The following is a 22558-nucleotide window of genomic DNA, read 5'->3' as shown; positions in this document are numbered from 1 at the left end:
ATGGATAGGATAAAGACTAAAAAATCCTAACTAAGCCAACAAAAACAAAGACCAAGAGATAGAATATAAAATGTAACAGTTTGGGAGAATGGAGAGCAACTGGCAGTGGGGAAACCAGGGTCTTTGGAAACTGGAGGAGTGAAGGAGACTGCTGGACAGTAGGAAGCTCTGTCAATAGTGCATGCAGCACAGCAACCTGCATGAGGGGGAACAGCCCCTTCAATCACTGTCTCTTCTTGCCCTTGATAGTTCATCCATGGCTGGCTCATCCTGTCCTCTTTGATGCTGCTCTTCCTCTTTACCTACATATATCTCGGGTAAGTGGGAATGGTGCAGGTGACCTGGCAGTTCAGGGCTCCTTCACCTTTTTGCACAAAATCCCCAACTTGAACAAGGAAAGGAATGTCTCCCCTTCTCCAAATGGAAGTTTAAAAATTGTTAGAATGAGATAGCTTTCTTTTTTTGAAAAACAGAATATGAGGCCTTTAATAGGCAATACCTGATTTACAATGCCTATTCTACAAAAATCACTGGGAAGTGATGCCATGAGCCAGAAATGAAAAGGCTGAACCTTGTGGTACAGAGGCCCTGAATTATATGTTGAGAAGCAAGTGGAAAGGAACTTTATGTGCCTAGTTGGTTCTCTGATTTGTCCTGCCTTTTTCTCGGACTACGTTGTTTCAAGCTCATTCCCTTAGCTCCTGGCTCACGTAGAACCAAGCTTTCAACTTGCTAGTGACACTTGTTAAAACTTTTCATCTTCAACTGTGAGCATCATGCATCTGGTGGGATGACTCTTACATGACGACTTTGCTGCAGACAGTCATGTAGCCGCAGGCCTCTGTTCAGTTAAGACTTGAAATCCTGCCTGCTCACACCCTTGGAATCATTATTGACCTCAGGACTAAGGCAGTGTGGTGCTTGTCTGCGCACACGGCACGTCCATCCCCAGCAGGAGGAACAGCGAGCCAAGAGCAGCAATTGGCTGCAAGGCAGGTTCCCCTTCCTGATGAGAGCTGCTTCTTAGCCTGCTTCCTCCTGGTGTAGTAGGAGGCTTGTTTAACTACAGCTAGTAGGATGCTTTGTCTGTCAGTCGCTTTTATTGCTTAGCTACGTTTTCTTGTATTCCAGTGAAGTACTGAAGACGTACAATGTGGCCATGGATTACCCCACTCTGTTCTTAGTCATCTGGAATTTTGGAGCTGTTGGAATGATTTGCATACACTGGAAAGGTCCCTTGCAGCTCCAGCAAGCATATCTCATTATGATCAGTGCTCTGATGGCACTGGTTTTCATTAAATATCTACCTGAGTGGTCAGCATGGGTGATTCTAGGTGCAATCTCCATCTATGGTAAGTCTGGGTTGTGACTCTCAAGGTGTGGTTCATGGAGAGGTTACTCTGAGGAAATCTCAGGACTGTGCGTGTCATTCAAAAAACAACTTTATGGTGCTAACAGCTTTAGGAAGAGGCAGATGGGCAATTAAGTTGACTCCCTGGCTTGTCTCTTGCTAACTCGTTCACGTAGATACTGTACCCTACCACATCTTTCGAAGTGGAACACCAGGTCAGGGAAGTACCAAACCACATCTGACTGCATGGCAGGGGTGGCTGGATTTTTATCAGCAGCAACCTGATAGTTTTGCAGGTTTTGTTTACAGTTATTGAGAGATTATGGATTTTGGTGTGTGTTAAAAGTTTCATGAGAACCTGCAGAACAAGAGGCATCTGAGAGGTAACGTTCAGATTGGTGAGGAGCTGTGACAGAGGAGGGAGAGTAGGCAAAGAGGGACTGGACCAAAGACCCACCTTCATGTGAAACACAGAGTCAGTGTTCACAGTGATGGATTGTGGAATGTGAACAAAGTACCCCCAGTCCTCCTCTAATTAAATTTAACACCTCGATGTAATGCTATTGCCTACTTTTAAAGAAATAATGTGGTATTCTCAAGAGGCTTTTTATAGGATTAGCACAATGAAAACTCTTATTATTACATTAAGCCTGGGGGATGGTATTTGAAGTGAACAACATCTTCAAGGACTAGAACATCTAGAGTTATGCGAAATGGCAGAAAGTGCTGTTCTGGAAATCATCCAGTTAATATTGGTAGATGTCATTTTGATGGTAGAATAGCTTTTTTAAAGATAAAGAATGTAAAATATGCATGATAGTTTGAGATAAGATTGTCTGGCCCTTTTTTCTTTGCAGATCTGATGGCTGTTCTCTGTCCCAAGGGGCCACTGAGAATGCTGGTAGAAACTGCACAGGAGAGGAATGAGCCCATTTTTCCTGCTTTAATATATTCCTGTGAGTAAGATTAGAATGTTAATGTTTTTAACCAGATTAAATTCACAACCTATTTTTGTGTCAAACCAAAGAGCACTATTTTACTTACTTCCTTGCCCTAAAATTGGTGTGCATTTACGCTCTGAAGAGACCGTTTGTACAAGTCCTTGTTTATCAGTTACAATGGTGCTAACTCTAATTAGCCAAAGGGACCGCACATTTGCCTTGTAAAGCTGAAATGTTCAAAAGTAGATTTATCTTTTCGTGAATACAGTGTGGAACATGTCCCTTTGTTCTGCATACAAAAATGTGTGTTATACGGCCAGTAGTGTTTGCAAAGTTCTGGGATTAGATGATGCTCACTCAGTACACTTATTCCTTGTTAATACGCTTTATAGACACACTTTAAATGTGCAATGAAGTTCTGTTCTTCCTGCAGCGCCCTCTTGCTCTGTGCACTGTATGGATGGCAGCGCTCAGAATATATTTGCTTGATTGTTCACTGGGTGGCTGCTCGCTTTGTAATAGGCTCTATTCAAGTGTTGCTCTTCAAACAAAATTAGTTGTCTCTTCCCTGGCTTTCTTGGGCTGTTTAACTACAGCCAGTGTCTGATGCCATTATCCACAAAGCTACATATGTGCTTAAGATTAAGACAGTTGGAAAGCAGGCGACTCAGCATTCACAGGAGCTGGACTCAAGTGATTCATGGACCTTGCTGACTTTTTCATTACATCGCTTGTAAGATAAATGGGTATTTACAAATGTTGGGTGCTAAACTGAGGATGCCTCCACCCTGACTGATCTTTTTTTTCCAAGCATTTAATGTTATATAAATGCTTTTGTATGTTCCAAGCAGAGCTTCTGCTGGCTTCAGCTGACCTCCCTTTTACTAGATTCTGTTATACTGACCCAAGACAATCCAGATGAACTCTCACATATTTTAGTTATCAAACAAGAGTTTCTCTAAAGGAGAATGCAATTTAACAAATAATAAATACTGAACAAAACGTTCCTGTGCAGAATGTCACCATCTCCATTGCAAGACCACATTCTGTGGCTCTCTCTAGATGCAAAAACATCACCTTGGCTGAGCTTGTAGTGGAAAAGCAGGAACTGTGTTTGCCTTGGCTTATTTTGTTTAGTTTAGCTTCTATAAAAACAGGGAGACTGATGCACATGTAAATAAACAGCTGATTTGAGTTCTCTTCCACAGATTTCAGAATGGTTTGTATTCCTTTTTAATTTAGGGATCCATCTCAAGAATAAACCCCCAAACATCCTTCAGTTGTTCTTGGAACCAAAACAGAAATAACCAATATTTTGACAGGAAAGAATCAAAACAAACAGGCAGTGAGAAAAGTGGCACTCTAACAACTCCTGCATATCCCTCGCTTGTGTGCTTTACCTTTAGCAGAACATGTGGAATAAGCTGTGTAAGTTAACCTCTGGTTACCTTTTGTACTGCCATCATTTCCGGGGAAATTGTTTTCTTTGAAGAGAAGTCAGAAGCCAGGAAGAAAACAAAGGAGATGAGGACCCTAGTTCTGGATTTTTGCATTCTTTAGGCTACAGAGAAGACTATAATGACTCTAGTCTGTTTGTGCTCTGGGACTTTCTTAAAAACTGAATGGATGCATTGCCTTCATTTTCTCCCACCTTGCCTTCTAAATGCCTAGGGAAACCAACTAAGAGTGAGTGTTTTAAAAGCATTTACAGGGGCAAGGGTTTATATTTTTAGGGACAGCTAAACACTTAGCTCCTCTGAGCTATAGCGACCGATGTTTTATGTAGCTGATTACTTTCTTTCTTCTAGCTGCTATGATGTGGACAGTTGGAATGGCAAAGCCAGACACAGCAGCAAGAGGACCAAGTCAGCAGATATGGGATGCAGGTTTGCTTGCATGTCGCTCTTCTATACAAAGCACTGTCCCATGGAAATAATGTGTGTGTTTGAGACTGCAAGTAAATGTAAGCCCCTGAACCCTGACAGATGCATTTTTTTTTCAGTGTTGTTAACATTAGTCGCAGAACTCAGTGATGTTCTGAAACCTGCTGTGTGGACTGGCAGTGAAGATGACCACATGATGTAGGAAGCTCCGGTATTCAGGCTGCCTTTATTTAAAAAACAAACAAACCAACCAACCAAAAAACCAAAGTGTTATCCAACACACATCTTCAGGTGTACTGAAGTCAAAGCTGAAAGTGAGCTAGTGGGAGTTTATATTTTTACTAGCTGGGGATGGTAGATGACAACATAGGCTCATAAATGTAATGCTGATGAGCTGGTGAACTTAAGTGCATTGCAGTGTTGTGCATTCAGGCCACTGCCACCGAGCAGACATGCTTTTACCTACCCATAAGTGCAATATGGCTTACCCTGCCAAAGGAAATGAACGTCTTTACGTTTACTCTTGGGTAAAGGCTTATGTTTGGACAGTTACTCAACAGTAGCTGATTTATTCCAAGTTTACATTCTAGCTGGTCCTGTGGTAGTTTTTGTGCCTTTGCTTTTATCTTCTTGAAATGCAAGTTAAACTGCAGTATTGAACGTAATTGAATAAAATCTGACTTGTGGTGTTGGGAGGATTTCCATCTGGTCCTGCTGCACTTCAGAGATGACAGTACCTTTTTATGTTAAAGCAATAAATGTATGCTGAGGTTTGATAATTGAACATGCTGCTTATTTCAGGATAAAGCAGCTGATGTATTAACAAACCGCAGGGATGCAATGCTACTTTGAAACTGGGCGCACAGCAGGAGCAAACTACGTGCTGAGGCATACAGAATGCCCCTGTGGAAGCTCTATGTGTCCCAGATCACAGTCTGCTCACATCTGCAATGGCAGCATCCCATCAGAATGATGTGGACTGGAAAGTTTGTATGAGCGCTTCTTGAAAACAGGAATTGTCAGATAGAGTACTATATAACAGACTGGCTGCTTCCAAAAGCCCTGCCAAGGGCTCTGTTAGATGTGTTTAACAAAAAAAAAATTAAATCTGTGAACAACAAACTGTGTCCATTTAGTACGTGTGATGGTGCAGCCCTAATGTCAATGTGATTCAGGGCAGAACTTTTCTCATAAATGGCAGTCCTCTTAGTCACCCATTTTTGTCATACTACCAGTTAGGGAATACCTGAGTACCTCCACCCCAAAAGATATAACAATGTGGGAGTACATATTAAGTTCACTTGGTTTTACTCATCATTCTAGCCTGTGCAGAGCAATGCTTAGTTCTGTGTATGTACTCACTTGTTAAAGCCATTGAACTCCTTCCTGGGTAGCTGCCAAAGAAGCTGTAAACATGTACCCTTCTGACTGTTTCAAATAATAACACACACGTTTTCCTTAAAACCACTAAATGTCTCTGCTCAAACTGGTCCTGATGATCCCACCACCAAGAAACAAAGGGCTTACCCATTCCAGAGAAGCTTCACAGAAGTGTGGATTTCAGGCATTAAAACAAGTTATAAATGTAGCTACCTCTTATGTTTCTTTTTTTTCTCTGCTCTTCTTGGCCTGTTTTCATGGAACCAAGCTGAGGATGGGAGAGAAAACCACAGGAGCCATTCACACACAGACTCTCAAATGTCAGAGACGAGGAGTCCTGTTCCATCCCGCCCCATCACTTCTTTCGAGGAGCTCGAGGAGGAGGAAAGTAAGGGAGGCTTCATACCTTGTTCTCAGTGGAGTCAGAGTCAGCACCTGACGTTTTTACTCTGTGGTTAACACTGTTACCCAGACTGGCCTAATCGCAGTTAATTTGAAAAGTTGTGACTTGTTGAGCAACAAAGATCTTGAGTCTGACTCTGTATTACTTCTTGCTGCTGCAGTATCTGTTCTGGGATTGTGATTCTGGAAGTATCTCTTGGCTACACAGACAATGTATCCAGGAACCTTCACCTGCTCCCCAGGGGACAATAATTTGTTCAGGAGGAAGCAGAACAGGAGAAGCAGAAGTAACACTTGTTTTCTTTTTCCACTTCTCTCAGGGGGTGTGAAGCTGGGCCTTGGAGACTTCATATTTTACAGTGTGCTTGTTGGCAAAGCAGCTGCTACAGCTAGTGGAGACTGGAATACTACACTGGCGTGCTTTGTAGCCATTCTCATAGTAAGTGAGCAAGCTTTTTACAAACTCAGCTACAGCCTGTCTAGCACAGCAGTGTTGCCAGAAGTACCCGCAGCTGAGCACTGTTACATCTCTGCAGGTAGCATGCTGGGTGTTTAGGAGAAACCACCATTGGATTTCCCAGCCCAGTGCTCTGCCTGGAAAGACAGGCTTTAAACAGCCACTGGGAGAAGCTGAATGGTATGGGGCTGGGAGGGATGATGCCTTGGAGCAGAGCCCAGTGTGGAGATGGTGGGGGTGAAACTACCCCAGGGAAAACAGTTACAGCTGAACTGTTATGTTAGTGTGCTTGCTTCAGTGTTAAAGATTGAGGACTTCTGTCAGCCACAAGAGTCAATATTGTGAACCCCAAATTGATAAGCAAGTATAGTTGAAAAGGTTAACTCCCTTTTGCTAAGGGAGTATGGCTAAATAAGAGGATGAAGACCTGTCTTGTTCTTGTGTTCATGCTGGAAAAAACAGGAAGGAAGGAGACTTAAAAATCCATGGAAATTATCAGTAAAAGCAGACAATGATAATACCGTAAGTGCTAAAGGACTTGGTCCTGCTAGCTCTAATGACCACACACTGTTGAGCTTTCACCTAGGTAGAAAATAATTACTAGGAACTTGCTGTTTACACCAGTGTCCTCATGGAAACTAACCAGAAGGGCAACAGCAGGAGTTTTAGAAGGTAGAAGAAAATGAATTAGCCTGTCCTTCTTGGGCCTCCATTTCCCCACTTAGATCCCAAGGACAGTGAAAGACAGTGACTTTCACTTGTGAAGATCATGGATCAAAAAGCATGAGAACTAGCAATGAGCTAACTTAAATAAAGTGTGTTGAGTGTAGCTTTCCTACCTCACAGGTCAGAGAAACCTATAGGGTCACCTAGCTCCATATGCTGGGGTCCAGCACAGGGTTCCCTCACTGGGGGGAATGCTCTCTCTTGGCTCTCCGTGAGGCCTAATGCCCCATTCTGTTTCTTTTGTGGTGCTGTTAAAATTTTGGGGGCTGGTGTCTCTGAAGTTTTGCCATCATGGAGGAAGAAAAAAGGGCTCGATGAGAGGAGGAATCTATGCCTAAATGCACTTAGCCACACTGTCTACCCAAAATGTACAAAAGCTTTCACACATGATCAAAAAAACAGATCTTGGCCTGCTATGCAGATAAAACCGGAATTCACCTATCATAGTAAGCAATCCAGTCAAAAGAACAGCAGTGGATATTTTGTTTTGGCTTTTTGTTCTTTTTTTTACCCCAAGAGACCTTGAAAACTGGGAAAGTGTTAGAAGTACACACCACTGTGTATTAGTCCTCCAGTGGAACTCCTTATCTGTGCAGTTCACCAGGATTTAAGTGCTTTTTATCTGCTGGATCAGTATTTCATACATAATGGCATAGAACAAAATGTAAAATAATCTGTAAATAAATTAACATCTCAGGGTCAGCTGTATGTCAGCACTAGCTATTTATACCACTTTCCCAGAAGAGACCTGTGCTCAGGATTGCTGAAGAAAATACCTGGCCAGCTTGTCTGACAGACGAAGGTGTGGGCAAGCATACCTCATGCCGCTGGTAGCTCATGCAGGCTTCAGTTGCTGCCCAGTGTATATAGCTTATTATTTGTGTATTAGTTTGTTGATGACAGATATGTTTCTGGGCTTCTTATTCTTATCTCCTTGTGTTTTTTATTCTCTTCTCTCTGTCAGGGTTTATGCTTAACTCTTTTATTACTGGCTGTTTTTAAGAAAGCACTGCCTGCTCTTCCCATCTCCATCACCTTTGGCTTGGTCTTTTACTTCTCGACAGACAACCTTGTGCGACCATTCATGGACACCCTGGCCTCCCACCAGCTGTACATTTAGAAGAAGTGGGAGTTGGAGGACTCTTTCTAAAGCTTTGCTGTGAAGTATTGTACACTGTTTGGAATAAGTCATAAAATTTTACACTTAGTGCCATATATTTGTAAGGAAAACACTAACTCTGTGACATGGTGTACTAAAAATCTAATAGTTACATGTTGAACTGCGATTTTTCACAGGACTCTTGGACTCCAGTGAAAAGCCTGGCTCGCTGCTGATGTCAGAGCATTTGTTTTATGTTATTTGATGTGCACGCTGACTGTTGTGAGCACAGAAACCTGTATGGAGCATGGGACACTGGAGAGGTGAAGGGTCTGCTCTGCGCTTCCAGAAGCTAAGGTGTTTTAGCCCTGGAATCGCAGTCAAGTTTAACTGTACTCTAGAATTGCTAATGCTTCACACTTTTGAAGCGTTGCGCAAACATGTGGTGCAAGTAAGTCATACTTGTGATCAGAAAAGCATAGCAGTCAGCATGCACAGAACAGAGCAGTGCGTGAGCATTAGGGAAGTGAGGATGAATTCATAAGCTGGCCTCTGTGCACACAACTGCTGTTGAAATTGCCCCAAATGCCTATTTATTCTGACCTTAGTGAGACATAGTGAGCTGTGATGGATCTAGACAGGATGTCAGTGGTGGGACGTTTAAACATCAGGCTTCTGGTTCTGAGTACATCCACCACTGCAGTGAACAACTGACAGCAGGGCTGCCCGTTCTAGTGCATCAGATCCTCAGCGTGGGAAGACAGATACTTTTTCCTGTCTCCTTCAAGCATTTTATCTTTTTGGAAATCTTTTTCTGGGTCCATACTATAGTCCTCAAATTACCATAAGGTGGAATTATTGTACAACTCCAGTAAATCAGTTGACCTTTAACTTCTTGTGTGTGTTTCTGGTCTTATTTCTGTGGACTGTTGTAACCACTCCAAAGGAGGATTTAGCTTCCCTTTATGAAGATGCCCTCTTACACTGATTGGGGCTTGGTTTACCTAGGTTTTGGTACTGTTTAAAGATTATTTTTTTTAATTACAAATTTTAAAATAGCTATTTAATGTCAAAGGGACTTTTTTTGAAATACCCTGTCATAGTTTGTATCAAAATATGGAGGTGCAAACTTTAATCTGCTGTTACATTACTCTACATAAGGTGCCATTAATGCTAGGAATATTTACACAGCTTCAAGTGAGTCCATTAAAAAAAAGAAAACAAAACCCACAGTGATTGTTGCAAAAAAAAAAATAGTTCTGACTGAGTCTTACTGTTTTCTCCACCTTTTAAAATCATTTTATGTCTACTCTGAGAGTCAGTTTTTTAGAAACAGCCAAGTTCTGTGATTTTTTTCTTTTTACCTGAGTGTTATTACACAAACAAGCTCTGTTTTCTTTGACAGCTGATCAATGTCAGTGTTTCAAAATGTAACATTATGCAAGGTGTTGTGAATAGTGCAATGTCATTGAGAGATGCAGAATTTAATCTCTGAAAATAGTTTTCAGATAAGGCTTTGAACAACGCATTTTTAAAGTAGTGCTTTTTCCAATAGACTTGCTCAAGCTAACCTACTTTGAGATTTAACAAGGACATCACACAGGTGATTCAAACAAATTTTTAAAAATTGCGTAAGGGTTTTTATGAGATACATGCGTCTCAGGTTGGACAAGTAAGTAATTCTTGCTCTTTGTTTAGTTTTCTGCCCGCATTTCTTACATTTGCAATGTTTGGACTTAACAGCTGCAGACAGAGTTAATTATTAATAAAAGGTATTCCCTTTGGAAATGTAAATCACTAGAGCTCTGTCTGCTGATTTTTAGGGTTTATGAGAGAGTTGTTTTTTCTTTATGTTTGCTTGTTGTTTGGGTTTTGGTGTTTTGGGTTTTTGTGGTTTGTTTTGAAACTAAAACAGCTATGGGGCCAAATCAGAATACAGTCACTTGCAAACGTGATTTTACTTTTTGCATTGCATGGTGTAGAGAGGATGTGAAATATTTACATGTACTAGAAGAAAAATCCTGCTTGGCTTAACAGGGTTGTAGCACAATGTTAGAAACAATTCATTTCTATGAAAGCAGAGTTGATACTTGAAGGAAGCTGGTGGGATACCTTCAGATATTGAAGAATCACTGCTGGAGCTGGTGGTTTTCTGCAGACTTGTGCTTGCCAAAGATTGGCCTTCCACTGAGCAATTCTGCATAACTTATAAAAATTGTAATTTAAAAGGTAACTGAGCAACAAATTCTGTCAGTGCAACAAAATGTATTGTCCTGGTGAGTGACAGGAGTATATCATGTATATACTGGAGGTGGTCTTAATTGTGTAAAAGTTCGTATGTGTTTACTACAAATATATATATTCACTGTGTGTGTTTATGTGTGTATATACACACATACACACAAGTTTTAAAATTATATTGAGTGATTTCTGGTCTCATTTGACACTTTCACCTGTGCATAAAGATTTGTTCATGATGTTAACATTGTGCAGCATGGCCTAAGATGTGAAAATGGAGTGGGCAGGATTTACTCTGCTCCCTAGTTGGCTACTACATGAGACACTGACTCAGTAATCTGGCAACTTGAATGAGCAAAGCGTTTGTTTGTCTACTGTGTTCATTCACTGTTTTCAATTTGCAGCGTGCTCTGCTGAACTGCAGTCACTCACCCTGAAGAAATCCTAATACTCCTGCTGATGTGCATCCCTGAAAAAGCACAGCTGTCAGGTAGGCTGGGGTGACTCCTGTCTTGATGCAGATGTCACTCAACAGCCTGAAGTCCTGTAGGAGGTGCCATGTCTTGGCATTTTCCTACGTGATCCCTGTCACGCCCACTTCTCTCCAGTCTAAAGTGTCTCATTGCATCTAGTCTCAGATGGGGCTTGGGCATTGGACACCAGTCTCTACCATGTACGACTGAAGCTAAGTCTATGAACAAAAATGTAGCTGTAAGCCTGCCTAATGCAAACCCAGGCTTTCCATCAGTGGGAGGTATGCAGCCTCCTTGCAGCATTTAGTGCCTTTGTTAGAAGCACGTGCAAATCAACCAGTTTGGCATTCTTACCGTCTGACCACACAGTTGCTGCTTGGGCTTGTTGCTGGTTCCTCTTGCCACTTGATTGTTGCTTTTGGTTTCAATTGATTTGTGTGTGTTTTGTTTAAAGTGTCTACTGTGCATCAAAGGCTGGAGATGCATTCTGCCTGCAGAGTGCACAAGAAGCAGCATGGTCATAAAGGAGGACAAGAAACAGGACACTCCTTGCAGAACCATGCAGTGCTTCCACAGCAGCTCTCATCAGATACTCAAGTCTCATTCGTTAAAAAGTCCCTCAGAAAGGAGTCAGTCTGTGCTAGAAATGTCATCTCCTGGTTCACAGAGAGAAAAGGACACATTTGCAATATGAAGTGTCTCAGTGAGAGCTTTATAAACCCTGCTGAAGCTGGGCCACTGAGGGTTAGCAGATACAGCAAGGTCACGGCACACATCTACCACAGACAGGAAAAGGAGCAGTGGTCTGTTCTCCCATACCTCTTTGCACCAGTTGCTATTGAAGTCTCCTCCATGGGGCCATTGGATGAAATTAGATGGACCGTTTCTCTTCGAGTAAATGGCACTCGCTGGTGGGACTCTGGTAAAGAATAGCTCAAGGCCCACTGTCCTTGCAAAACAGTATTTGGAGGTCTCCCTCCTGCTCGCAAACCAGTAAATTTCTCTGCTTTGTTCTTGCCTTCCTAGATAGTTCCAGTTAATCACAGTGTGTTTGCCTTCCTCTTCCTTGTAACTCAACTTTTAAAATGGTTTAAAATGAATATATAGTGGTGTTGGTGTTTTGGGTTTTTTTTTTATTGTTTCCCTCAGTCCCTGTTCTCCCTGTTTCTGCATTAGAGATGCTCCTTGGCAGCCACGGGAGGGCAGTAAGTCTGTATGAAGAAGTACCAGCCATTTTAAGGTACTCTTCTGCGTGCCCCGTGTTTTTCAGTGAGGCTGAAGGTCCCGGAGTCTCCCTCATGGGAGGGAGAAAGCAGGCACCCCACACCCCAGCACAGCTGCAGTTTTGGCACACCAAGGGAGAGGCTTTGAGTGAGAGTGAGCTCACGCTGTATCAGAACCCATTTAAAACCAGCTGATTTCAATGTTCAGCACTGCAGCTCTGGGTGAGATGCTGTGGTTACATTTCACGCTCCATTTTGTTTGGGTCCCCCCCTATTGTTTTTATTTTTTAAAAAGTATTTTAAAAAGTAGTTTCAGTCCTACAAACCCCAAGCATAAGTCAGGGCTCCTCCAGACATCTCTAAATTAGATTTTCTTCTGAGCATCTTCCAAGAAGCAAAGGAATAATTATACTTACAGCTTTGTCACTCCTCCTCTCACTTGCAGTCTCCTGTTCCATCCCAGCGGGTCTTGCTAATCTGGGGGGGGGGGCAAAGAGTACAGTGCTGTCATTCCAGCTCTCAGCACTGGGGAATTGAGGGTCTAGCTAGATTGTGTTGTTTGTGCTGTCAGGAAGATCAGGGGTTATCTAGTTTTCTTGAATTCAATTGCTTTGTAAGAAAGCAGCCTGGACAAATATGGTATCTTTGTCAGAACTTTTCCTACCACGCTATTCATATGCCCCCTAACACACTGTTGCACCCCTCATTAAATTTAGCCTTGTTTCCCCTGCCCCAAGTAAGGTAAAGTGATGTGAGCTGTTCCCATTCTACAAATGCGAAAGAGAGCAAGACTAAGAACGTAAATGCTATGTTTAAGCTTAGTTACATAGGAAAGATCTGCCCGCATCAGATCAGGGAATCAAACGTGATCACACAAGTCACCATCCTTCCTTTTACATCTTCCTTTTGCTGGAGGTTTTCTATCACCTACTTCTTCCTAAATTCAAGACATTTGCCCTGGGCACTCAAGGAGTTAAGTGAATATGAACTCTTATCTTCTCCTTCGTGTGACACATTTGTTTGACAGGTGCCCAAGAGCACAATTTGGGAGGTGGCTGTGCTCAGCACTATTTATGGCTCAGTATTAAAAAGATATAAATAAATAGAGACTTTGAAGTGGAACTAGCTAAACTCCTTGATATAGAAACCTGAGACAGGTACAGGGCCAAGTAGTTGGAATGGAAGTCTTCCAAAACTGGGAACTGTTTGAGTCCTATCAAATACACCCTGAACTAAGTGACAGTTCTCAAGGCCAACTGAGGATTAGGTCTGTGCAGAAATAAATGCTGTGAAGCCTGGCGCTGCTGAACTGCCTTGCAGGGCCTGAAGAATCAGAAGAGGGCAGAGTAGGAAAAGCATTATTCCTTTTTTATCCTACATCATTGGTTTCTATTTCAGGGAGACCTTGATCACCCCAGTATAACATTTGAGTACGACCACAGCTAACTTGCATTTAAGCAGAGTAGAAACAATGTAGAAAGAGTGTGAGAGCAGGTATGGAAAACTGATCCAACCTTTTAACTTACACTGTACTGTACTCAATCTTTACAAAGCTAAATGTAAGCACTTACGATTGTCCCTGACTTGGTAGAGCTGGATCTATTTATGAAAGAACCTGAGTCTTCCTTCAAAACTGGTGTAAGGCGAGCAAGATCTCTGGAGCTGAAGGTAGGTATTCAGGATTACTTTTAAAGCTACCTATACACAGCTTTGATATATCAAGAGTCAGTAGCAATAAAATGCCAGTAGTGTTAACAATTATTCCAACAGGAACTTCTTACCCCTCCATCATGCCAGGCAACAGATGCCCTCTCCAAATACGGCCTTTGTAATATTCCAGGAAGTTAAAATTTGAGCTATTTTTGTTCTCCAAATATTGTGCTAATAGTTAGTCTTCCAGCAGTGATACGTGCAGTTTCCAAGAGGCATGAAAACCATCTGACTTTCTTCTTTACTAAGGGGAAAAAAAAATCTGATTTCTATCCCTATGCGATTTGGGTGGGCAAGCTAAGAACTGAAATGGCAAATACTCTGAATGATTTCAGACAACTCACCATGCTTCCAATTCAAACTCTGGCTTGTGCAGAAAACTAACAGGGAATAGAAATCCAGCAAATGCATTTGGCTATAGAGCCTGTGGCCGGTCAGCCTAGGGAATAATATATTAGAAAAACTGAAACATATCTGAGGCATGGCTTAGATTTACAAGACAGGAATGGGGTGCTGCCTGTTACGATAGTGCAGCTATAGCTTTAAAGACTTAAACAGGATGGGAAAATGAGGGATAGCAGGGGACATGAAGCAATATGAAAGGCACTTAGCATGTAAAGGGTTAGGTCACCTTCCTTGCTACCATTGTGTGTGTGCATGCATTTCAGTGCCATCGTGAAACTGGAGCACTGCTGCAGAGAAAGGGAGAACATCCGTCTTCCAAGAAAGGAACCATGTTTCCTACGCTTTGAAAGCAGACCACCAGTTAAACTAAAGTTGTGAAAGTCCACAAGAGTGGATGGCACAGGATGTAGTCACTGCCTAGGCTTTGTCATTAGATACTGTATCTAGCGGTATTGCTGTAGCAAAGGGACAATCTGTGTTCCCACCTTGGGCTCCTCCAGGCTAGAAATCTTCTTGGAAGCATCTGGGAGTTGATGGGAGAGTGAACCTGCACTGCTGGTTCTTGGCACCGCTGTGCCTGAAGGCAAGCTCTTTTCCCTATGCACAGCTATAGAGCGTGTTGAAATCACTCTCCTCTGATTCCACTGAGGATTCCCAAGCACTTCTTTAGGAGTCAGGCTTCAAGAGCACAACAGAACAGAAGAATGCCATTAGCCCTATTTCACAGATAGGAGCTGAATAATTTGTTTAGGGTCAAATGAAGGGCTTAACCTGGCTGTCTGGACCATCTCTTGATCAGTCATTCCTTCCAGAGGCTTGTATTAACTGCTGGCGTCTCCCTCTTAGCCGCACACAGATACGTGTCAGGATATTCTGCCACCAATCGATCTCCCACTCCAGGTATGCAGACACAGGTGTAGATACTAGAGGTCAGATTATGCAGTCCTTCTCAGCTGACTTCAGGAATTGGATCGATAGCCGCAGCAAAGCAGAAAAAGGGTCAGTCAGCATCCAAAGGTAGCAATGATTCTGCTTTCCCCCTAGACTGACTGCTAGAAGTACATTTTCCAGACCATCTATGAATCACCTTCAGGCAAGTGGATGGAGCTTGTGAGCTTCTCCGTTTGCCACACAGGCACTCAGAAAAACCCTACAGCTTTCCCTGTCTTACTCCCACACTTTGCTTCATGTTGGAACAGTGAAGCAAGACGCCCAGAGCCAGAACAAGGACCAGCTCTCAGGGCAGTGAAAGCAAACACGTTGTCTTGGGGATGATTCCACGTTAGGACAAAGTGGCTCACTGGCTCACTGCTCTTCAGCTATGTGACACATGGCAATGCCATGCCAAAAGCTGGGGGCAATGGCTCAGTTTGGCAACATGCTCTGCCATTAGCCAGCAGAGCAACCTCTGATGACTAGTGTTCATTCTTAGTTCCCGTAAAGTGTTCAGAAATAGCACTCTTCTTCCCATACTCCCTGGCTCCAGCTTGCCTTCCTGTTTAGAACAACTCTGCGCAAACTGTTCCAGATAATCCTTCTGTTCATCGTAAAAGGCTCTTTAGAGTGGCTAAATGCAGGCAAAGGACTGGCTTCCATTTGCTTGGCTTCAAAATTAATTTGCCACGTTTACCTGGGGGTGAATGGCTTCGCTAGTTATCATCTGTAAAGGGAATCCTGGCTGGAAGCTACAAAGAACTACTTTCCACTATGCCTGTGCAGGATCGATTGAGGTACATGTAATCTATCAGGTGGCAAGAGGAGAGGGTAAAGCACTCACTAAACTATGCAAGCAAATGCAATTTACAATGAGCAGAAACGACTGACCTGTCTAGCCCAGAGATAAAGAAGAATTACAGACTTAATAATGTTTAACCAAGTGTCACAGAAATACTGTATACTTGAGGCACACAACTGCTAATCAGACTGCTGCACTCTTTCCAACTTCATCAAACCCAAAATGGCTTTGCTCAATACCTCTAAAAAGCACTGTTGTGCAACAGAATTTGAACAGGCAAGCGTGATATTGTGAATGTTTTACTATGTTAACTGCTAAGGTGGCAGGGGCAAGGTGCCTGTCCTTGCCCTACGCTGCCCCACACTATCCAAAGACAAGGACTGGTATTACTTTCTTCCATTTAGTGCTTCTATCTGCAGCCTCACCACCTGGCACTGTCCTTCTCTCAACCTACTCCACCCCCATGGGCCTGCCTCCAATTTCCCAAAGCAGCCGGTATCCGCTCGGCACCCAAGTGGCAAAGTTTGGAGGGAGCAGTGGGTGGCACAAGCCACAGCAGAGCATGGTGTGGTGCCATATGCGTGGCATGCTGCACAACTTTCTGGCAATCCTCTGTCAGCGATGAACATGTTTGTAGTTTGGGCTTGTTGTGGCTTGTCACCACCTCATCTAGAGAGTAACACCCTAGTTTTGTTTTCCTTCATAACCTAAAGAGAGAAAAAAATCCATCTACCTATATGTAAATTTCCAGTTTGTGGGAACATATTTGCAATGCTTCTTTTCCCCCAGTGGGAGAGAAAATCATGTTTTCCAGCCTGCTGAGCATGTGTGCAAGGAGGGTAAGGGCAAACCCTGGTGAAAGATAATGAGGCTGTGATTTGCATCAAATCCCTGAGAAGAGAAATCCAGGTGCGTACCTCTAAGATGCCTGAAAAATAGACTTGCTGCTTTATCCCCAAATAATTATTAGCGATAATCCCAGCATTGATGGGCTTGCGCCCACCTCCTGTTAACAGTTCATTACTGTATAGTCATGAGCCACAAATACCCTGTCAATAGCCATGGCAGTCTGTTCTGGATTGATAATAGCAGCAGACAAGAAATGCTCGAGTCTTACACTTTGCTACCAACACTGGCCTCCAGGCCTGTGCTGGTCTCTTCCCTGCAGACCCACAGAGATAATAAATCACCTCCACAGTTTGACACCCTTCACCTTTCCTTCCTCAAAATGGCCCCTCTCTGGGCGACACAGAATGGGGGAGTGGTGTGAGCAGGGGCACGGAGAGGCACCTGTGAAGGTTGCTCTCTCAGCAAGGCAAAGCCTAGGCAGCAAAGTAAAGGTTTTTGTGTCTTCTTCCCCCTCCTTTTTTTCAACTAGGAGACAAGGCAGCCCTTCAGCAGTCCTTTCCCCTCCACAGAACATCCACCTCCTCCCAGCCAGGGGGCTCGAGGCCGTCCAGCAGCCCCACTGGTGTTCCCTGCTCTCTCCAGCTGCGTGGAGCAAGGCTGCTCGATGGGAGCCCCAGCAGCAAATTGGGAGAGGAAACCCTGAAATACCCATCCTGCTCCCTGCACTGTGTCTTCCTCTTGGACAGAAAATGTTTGTCTTGAGAACTACTGCACTGGCTCCTTCCTACAGCACTAAATCATCTTAAAAATAAAGTGCTCACTGACTAAATGAAATAGAGCCTTGTCTTCTTCCCTTTGCAGCAAGGGGAGATAGGAAGGAGAAGTGCGAAGAATGTCCGAGCGCTTTGGGATGAAAATACACAGTTCAGGTATCAGAGAAGTCCTAAGTGTTACAAAAATAGCTCATCATTTGGACTATGATGATACTGGACGTGCATCTACCACTGACTGAGTCAGAGAGATCTCATTTCTTTACAAGGCTGTTGCTCTCATTCTTGGCCATAAAGCCATGTAAATAACATATGGTACAAACAGCGTCACCGAAACCTGCCAAAGTTTTGAAATACCTACAAGTTAACTACTAAAACCAAGCCACTTGTCCAGTGACTTCTCCTTGAGCTGTTCCAGTTCATCATCCCTATATTATTATAATATGTTGATGGAACATCATAAATCTATGTAGTCAGATAAGACATTCCTCTCCTACCCTGAAGAAATTACCTTCTAAAGAACATGAGTGAACACAAGGCAAAATTCCTCAAGGGGTAGCTTATCTGAGAGTCAGTGGTTGCTTGGAGAAGGAGAACAGATGGAAGCATTTCCAGAGCAGCGTTTGCTTTGTGGTTAGCTGTGTGAACACAGGAGAAGGATGGTGACGTATATTTTATTGTGGTTGGAGAAACAGCTTGGGCCTGTCCCATGCAAGAGGATTTCTGAGTGTTCTCTGAGTAGCCTGGATACTTGTCAACTTAATGACATGACCAAAAGCTGCTTAATTGAGACTCCATTAGCTCTTTTTTTCTGCAGGTTAGTTGTCTACCTACTAATTTCCTGTTGCAATGGAACCCTTCTTACTGCAGGGCCCAGAGATCCTTCCAAGCTCTGGCTCTCTAACTTTTTTTGTTCGTAGAAGTTTAGCCACTCTGGCCTGTTCCTGTCTGGGAACTCGGCCCACTTTGTACAAGGCTTTAAAGAAGCCAGCTTTCACCAGGTTCTTCAAAGCAGTCAGCATCAGAACTGCCAAAGCTTTTCTTGGGTGTTCCCTGGCAGCCGGTAAGTGGCGAGCTGCTAGGTGGTGAGCGACAGACACCTCTCAGAAAACAGCCAACAGGAGGAGGAAAGCAACCCCACCCAAAGGCTGACAGCGATCCTGCTGGAAGTCACAGTCTAAGAGCCCTGGACTCGCTCTTCCCGGTGCCCTTCTTGCTGCTTCTACCCCAGACCCACAGCAGAGCTGTTCATGCACCTCATGAAATTGCATCATTAAGCCTTTCGTTATGTAAATATCAACAAGCAATACGAGGTGAAGATATGATGGCACAGCTAAAGCATCTGCTGTGGAGTCAGGACTTCCAGCTGCTACATCAAGCTTTCCCACTGACCCTGGGCAAGGTACTGACCTCCCTCTGACTTGCAAAAACAGGATATTTGGAGAATTAAATGATCTTCAACAAACCATTCTAACGTCAATAGAGAGAAGGTTCTGGGAAAGTGTGACTCATTGTTAGTTATAATTTAAATTTATTATAATTTTTATTATACTTATATATTATATATTATAAGGATAGCTGTATCATTATAGCATTTATATCTGTATAGTAATGTATATTACTATGATCAAATTTATCACACTTTTATTATAATCTAATAAAAGATTGATTTACATGATCCTCACAGGTGTAAAATTCTTGCCAGAAACGCTCACGTTTCTGGATAAGGCAGCAAGTATGTTGAAATGTGGCTGAATAACACTACTGAACAACATGAGAAACAAATAACAGCTGTAGTACCAAAGATGTGTTGTGGCCAATTTCTTAATCATGTACACTTCTTGTTCTTGAAGACAATCAAGAGTCCCCAAAATCTGGGAACTTGCTTTTTCACAGGACTGCTTTGGCTTACTCTGTAAATTCAGATCTGCACTGCACAGATCTGCAAAAGAATGCAGGCATATAGCACAAAAATTACATGAGATTTAGACACACAAGTAAAAACTTTTAACATGCAACAACCTCATTCTACTGTCACATCTAAATTTGTCTGAGATTTGGAAGGGGTGGAGGAGTGCTCTGTTCTTCTTTCCTCTTGCTGAGCTTTCCCATTATGTAGAGCAAAATAATAAACAGTAAGAATATGGATAATGCTGGAAAGGGGAGAAGGCAAGAGCATGCCTAAAAATTAGGGTCCTGATGTGAGGGTGGAGTGCTGTAAGTCTTCACAGACAGAGATGGAACTTGAATTTGGACCTCCCAAAGCCCATGGGAACCACCAACCGCAAGGTTGTTATGTAAACCACCAGTAGGCTTTCTGAAGAAAAGGATGACTCCCTGGTCTATTTTTGAAGTACAGCACTCTGCCCCTTACTTTTTCCAGAGTTCTGGGCTGTAAATCTCATAATCGATAGCACTAAACCAATCCCAAATACTGACAGTATTTTTTCAATTTGACCATTTTTCTCCAGTTTATAGGGAGATATTGCATGGCTTCTGCTGTGGAACAATTCTCCCCGTGTTTTACATACACCATGTTAGACTTTTTATTTAGGACTGTGGGTACATTTAGGCAACCATCCCCACAAAAGTTAGCCTCTGGATTCCAGATTCTGAGTCCTAGGTGTCCTGCCCCTATTTCCCCTCAAGAACTAGAAAGTAACAAACAAGGACGTAAACTATCCGCTCCCAGCAGCTTCAATCCACCTTTCAATCCTACCTCTTTGCATTCCAAATTGGGTGGGAAAACAAGACACTTCTCTCTTTAGTCTAAGTATAGAAAAAGCTAGCCTTGTGCTCAAGTTCAAGGGGTCTTTTAAGGCTGCAGAAAGCCTGGCAACAGAAGGTGTGATGCAAATTGAACAGCAGCTGCAGAAATACCCAATGGTTTACTGCGTGGGAATAAAGGGAACCAGCCAGGCCTGTCTTTGAAAGATGGGGAGAGCTGCATGGGATAACATGCTTGTTCTGCCTACATCTCAAAGACAGTGTGCTCATGCAGAAACCCATGCAGTTCTCCGTGCTCAGCACAGTGAGTAAGACATATTTCACAATTAATGCCAAGCTGACGCAAGCAAAGTGACGTTACACAGAAACTTAGAACTAACATCCAAATTCTGTACAGGAATAGATAAAAGAGCGTCTTTAGAAAAGACATCTGACACACATCTCTTTCCAGATGAGGGTAAAGGTGATCTTTCCTTTAGAGAAAATCGTATGGAATCAACCACGAACAGAACAGTTAATTCATATGCATTTCTGGAAGCGTCAGCATTTAATTTAAGACTACTAAGCATTTTTCAGACAGAACTTTTCAAGGCTGGGATCTTATTGTAGCCATGTTTTTGCATCACCTAACACATCTAGTCTCTATCCCATTCTCAAACGTGAAAGTGTTATGTTTGGCCTTTCCACTTCAGATATATTGTGTCTATGCACAGCCTGCACATAGAGCAATTATGTCAGTAATATGCCTTCCCCAGGGAAATATTTTTTTAACCTTTCTAGTTCAAATCTAGCCTTTCTAGTAATGACTGAAGCTCGCTTCCAATCCGGATAATCTCTGGGTGATGAGTTTTGCTAAATTTACTTGTAGCTCTCTAGCAAAGACCTTCTCATGCCTTACCTGGGAAGCTGAGTGGGGCTTGGGTGGCAAGCATATCTTTTATTAAAAAAAACCCACAAACATGAAGGAATTTATGTAATATTTGAACAATATTTTGTGTATTCATAAACACCAGCCAAACAACCTTTGGTGTGTGCAGCTAGAGATACAGGATATAATTATCCTCTTCTACAGATGGGGGGGGAAATTTGGCACAAGCAGGCTGGCTGTGTAGAGTTAAACCCCTAAACACACTTACTGCAGACTATTTATCCAGTTTCCTTTTCACAAATCCTTGGCACCCACAACTCCGACAAACTTTGATATAGGTCCTTCAGTGTGGATTTAAGCGCTCGATTCAAGCTGAAAATGTTGGCCAAAGCAAGCAATTGACAATGCTGAAATTGAAGCTTGGGGTTGTCTGTTGGTCACTCCCATAAGTTACGCTAGGGCTAGAGGAGATTATGAATCCTGTTTGTTTTAAGAAGTGAAATATTTAGTCTCCAAACCTCACCCAAATATACTTTTGCACTAATGCAGCCGTATGGCAAATGTACCATAAAGAATGTATTATTATTTTTCGGACAGAAAAGTTGCTGACAGCGACAGGCGCTTACCAGAACATCCAGAAGAGCACAGAGCTCGCTGTTACTGTTAGCCCCCTGCAGCGTCCGTGAGACGCCGCACCGCTGGAATCAACCTGTAGAAAACGACGCGCTAGTTTTATTTCCAACATGTATACGAGCGTGCCATTTCCGACACGTGCGTAAGATGTATCAAACGCGATTTTAAGCCAATGCTTTGAAAATAATCGGACTGGCATCCACGTACGGAGGTGCCTGGGACACGGAGCGCCACAAAATGGAGTTGCTCCGGTGGCTTGGCAGTGCCCGGAGCATGCCAGGCACGGGTCTCCCGTGCCTCCCTCCGCGCACCCGGACGCCGCCGGAGGGCTGGTGGGGCCGCCTGAGCCGCGACACCCGCTGCCCCCGGGGCCCTCCTGAGGCGCGGGGTACGAGCGCCGCCCGGCCTCGCCAGGGGACCGACCTCCCCGGGCCCAGCGAGAGGCCGCCACCTCTGACTGATATCCCAGTCCCCACTCGTTACGGGAGCCCCCGCGGCGCGGAGGGGGCCGCCCCGCGGCTGGCAGGAGGAGGCAGCAGGTCCCCCCGCCTTCTTCCTCCCCCCACCCTTCCCGCCCGCAGCACACGCACCTCACGCCTCGCACCCCCCGCCCAACGGCGGCGGCAGCCTCCGCCGCACGGACCTCACGGGCCTCACGTCCCCTTGCAGCCGCCACGCGCGCCGTCCC

General features: G+C 43.5%; 1 protein-coding gene and 1 long non-coding RNA gene across 5 annotated transcripts in view; one reads left to right on the top strand and one right to left on the bottom strand.

Moving 5' to 3' along the window:
- The window catches only part of PSEN2 (presenilin 2), a 20667-nt gene extending 8607 nt beyond the window's left edge, over positions 1 to 12060 (top strand). For all 3 annotated transcript variants that reach the window (XM_075088724.1, XM_075088721.1, XM_075088723.1), the window contains 7 exons: positions 250 to 317; positions 1132 to 1352; positions 2209 to 2307; positions 4101 to 4178; positions 5824 to 5943; positions 6278 to 6396; positions 8105 to 12060. In XM_075088724.1, coding sequence (XP_074944825.1) covers positions 250 to 317; positions 1132 to 1352; positions 2209 to 2307; positions 4101 to 4178; positions 5824 to 5943; positions 6278 to 6396; positions 8105 to 8260 — 861 coding nt within the window. In that variant the 3' untranslated portion in view covers positions 8261 to 12060. The remainder of the gene's footprint in view (positions 1 to 249; positions 318 to 1131; positions 1353 to 2208; positions 2308 to 4100; positions 4179 to 5823; positions 5944 to 6277; positions 6397 to 8104) is intronic.
- LOC142055161 (uncharacterized) lies at positions 9047 to 22558 on the bottom strand. Of its 2 annotated transcripts, none has more exons than XR_012659824.1 (3): positions 22461 to 22558; positions 21864 to 21946; positions 9047 to 12650 (listed from the first exon to the last, which is right to left on the bottom strand). It is a non-coding gene; the product is annotated as an uncharacterized LOC142055161 (long non-coding RNA). The 2 variants fall into 2 exon arrangements; XR_012659823.1 differs by lacking the exon at positions 9047 to 12650 and adding an exon at positions 19250 to 19584 and having other exon boundaries at positions 22461 to 22547.

This window comes from Phalacrocorax aristotelis, chromosome 3 (genome assembly GCF_949628215.1).
Source record: "Phalacrocorax aristotelis chromosome 3, bGulAri2.1, whole genome shotgun sequence".
Taxonomy (NCBI): Eukaryota; Metazoa; Chordata; class Aves; order Suliformes; family Phalacrocoracidae; genus Phalacrocorax; species Phalacrocorax aristotelis.
This window is presented reverse-complemented; position numbering and strand designations above follow the sequence as displayed.